This window comes from Ursus maritimus, unplaced genomic scaffold (assembly GCF_017311325.1).
Source record: "Ursus maritimus isolate PB19 unplaced genomic scaffold, ASM1731132v1 scaffold_24, whole genome shotgun sequence".
Classification (NCBI taxonomy): Eukaryota; Metazoa; Chordata; class Mammalia; order Carnivora; family Ursidae; genus Ursus; species Ursus maritimus.
The window spans coordinates 1,902,501-1,904,785 of NW_024424897.1; the positions used below are offsets into that span (position 1 = coordinate 1,902,501).

At 62.5% G+C, this 2,285-nt stretch overlaps 1 protein-coding gene across 1 annotated transcript in view; it reads right to left on the reverse strand.

The window, feature by feature from the left end:
• The window catches only part of CHMP6 (charged multivesicular body protein 6), a 5,837-nt gene extending 3,552 nt beyond the window's left edge, over positions 1-2,285 (reverse strand). The window contains exon 1 of the mRNA XM_040640062.1: positions 2,149-2,285. Within this exon, the coding sequence (XP_040495996.1) occupies positions 2,149-2,211 (63 nt within the window). The 5' untranslated portion in view covers positions 2,212-2,285. The remainder of the gene's footprint in view (positions 1-2,148) is intronic.

Consider the following 2,285-nt stretch of genomic DNA (forward strand, 5'->3'; position numbering starts at 1 on the left):
GGGGGGGGGGGCATGCTCCTGGCACCAGTGGGTGGAGGCCAGGGGCGCTGCTCAGCACCCTGCAATGCCTGGGCCGCCCCACACAGAGGGGGAGCCAGCCCCGGTGTCCACAGCGCTGAGGTGGAAAGCCTGCTCTCAAATGCACCACTGCCAGCAGGGCTGTGGGTGTTGCGGGGCAGGCCAGAGTGTCGCCCTGCCTCAGAGGTTCAGAGACAACACAGGCCCCAGAGAGCCACCATCCCACCGCAGCCACAGCGAGGAGTTGGGGCCTTCCATCCGGGCTTTGCTCTGCCGGCTTCAGACGTGTTCTTGATGTGTTTAGCTCTCCTGCTCTTGTCCCTTATCACCATAACCGAGTTGACAACAGACGGCACATCTGGATGAAATGTTTGGTGATCTTGCCAAGCACCTGGGACCCCCGAGTACTGTCCCAGAAAGGATGCACAGTCACTTACACGTCAGTTCATTCTACCGTATTTTAGGCCATGCACATTTCTTCCAGATTTCACCATTTCCGAGGCTACGGTGAGCAGCTGCAGGCACAGGGCATTTCCCATCCGTAGCATTCTACCTTTAGGGTCAACTGCTGTGAGTTAATTAAGTCAAAAGGTTGGTACCTCTTTAAGACTCAGTATAGTGAGAAATCATCCACCAGTGTAGACGTGTCTGCAGGGGTCTGTTTCATGGCTCCCTCCACAGCACATTCTCCTAGGCGCCTGCCCCAGGACACCACATGGCCCATGGGTCAGGCTCGCGATGGCTGCACACACTCCCCTTGCTGCAATGAAAGGTGCCTGCTATCCTGGCCCCATGGCCCAGAGACGCCGTGGCCAGCCTATGTCGTGCCCAGTCTTCTCAGTTCTCGCTGCAGTTCTTCCCCAGGAGCTGGGCGCCCGCCCCTGCCCCTCGGGCCATTGTCCAAGCGGGGTGTGTACAAAGTACTGAAGACGAGCCCATAAAAGCAGGTGTGGCCAGATGGCCTCCTTTGTCAAATGAGGGGCGTCAGTAGAGGGCCACAGGACAGACAGCACACTGGGGCCCGGAGCTTCCAGCTCAGCTTTACATCCTAGGAAAACATCAGGCAGTAACTTGGTTTATTGTGTGCAGACCGCGTCGGTCCAGTCTGGGCCACGGCCACACCAAACAATTCCTGGAAAGTAGAAAGGCCTCCCGGAAGAGAAACCAAAAGGTGAGTCTGGCCTGGAGAAGAGAAGAGAATCGCCTTGGGGGCTTCCCTCCGGCGGGAGAAGCCATCAGACAGACGCGCCCCTGCCTCCCCAGAGCTAAGTGCTCCTCTTCCCAGGCCGCACGGCACCCACCGCCGCCGGTCAGATTCTCCCTAGGGACAGACGGGGCTGATTCTCCTTCATCTGGGGAACTTCAGTCAAGAACGTCTTATAACATAGGGTCTCTGAAGCCAAGGTGGAAAAACCATCTGTCATTTGAATTTGTTTCTCTCTTAGTACAAAAATAACGTGTGTTTGTTGCTGACAGTTTTGAAAAGAAAGCAGGAGCAAAGGCAAGCTCTGCCCAGATTTTGGACCACCTCCTTCCTGGCACACTTCTTACAAAAACGGGTTACTCCCGACATGCCGTTTCGCTTAACCCGTCACACAGTTAGTTCCTCCCACAGAAACTAACTTTCCTCCCGCAGCTCCCCCGAATCTGCAGCAGGAACAGCAACACCACGGGAACAGCAGTGCGGGGTGCTGGCAGCCCAGCACTCTCGCCGGGCCCGGCCGCCTTAGGGGAACCAAGAGGCTCGCAGACCCGGGCGAGGCTGGCGCGGCCGGAATCTCGACCCCGCGCCGCGGTTGGGGCCGCGACCCCCCGTCCCGGGCGCGGGGCGCGTCACCCGGCGGTACAGGTCCCCCCTCCCCGGCCCCGGGTCGTGGGGCGCGCGCTCGCCTGCAGACCAGGTGTACTACGGCCCTCCGCGCCGCCCCCGACACCGCGGCGCCGTCTGCCCTCGCTCGGGTCGCCAGCAGCCCGCCAGGGGCCGCGCCTCGGGGCTCGGGACGCCCGCCGCCACCCGGTCCGGCGCCGCCACCCGGCTGCGGGAAGCCCGCCCGGCGGAGCGGCAGGCCCTCCCGGGCCCTGGCAACCCTGCCCCAGTCTGCGCCCCGTCGCCGCGGGCCCGGCTCTTACCAGCACCGCCTTGTCTTGCTCGGTGACCCGGCTCTGCTTCTTGCGGCCGAACAGGTTGCCCATGGCGCCCCGGCCCGCCGCCCCGCCCGCCGCGCCCCCTCACCGCCGCCGCCGCGGCCCTCGCGGCCTCCGTAGCC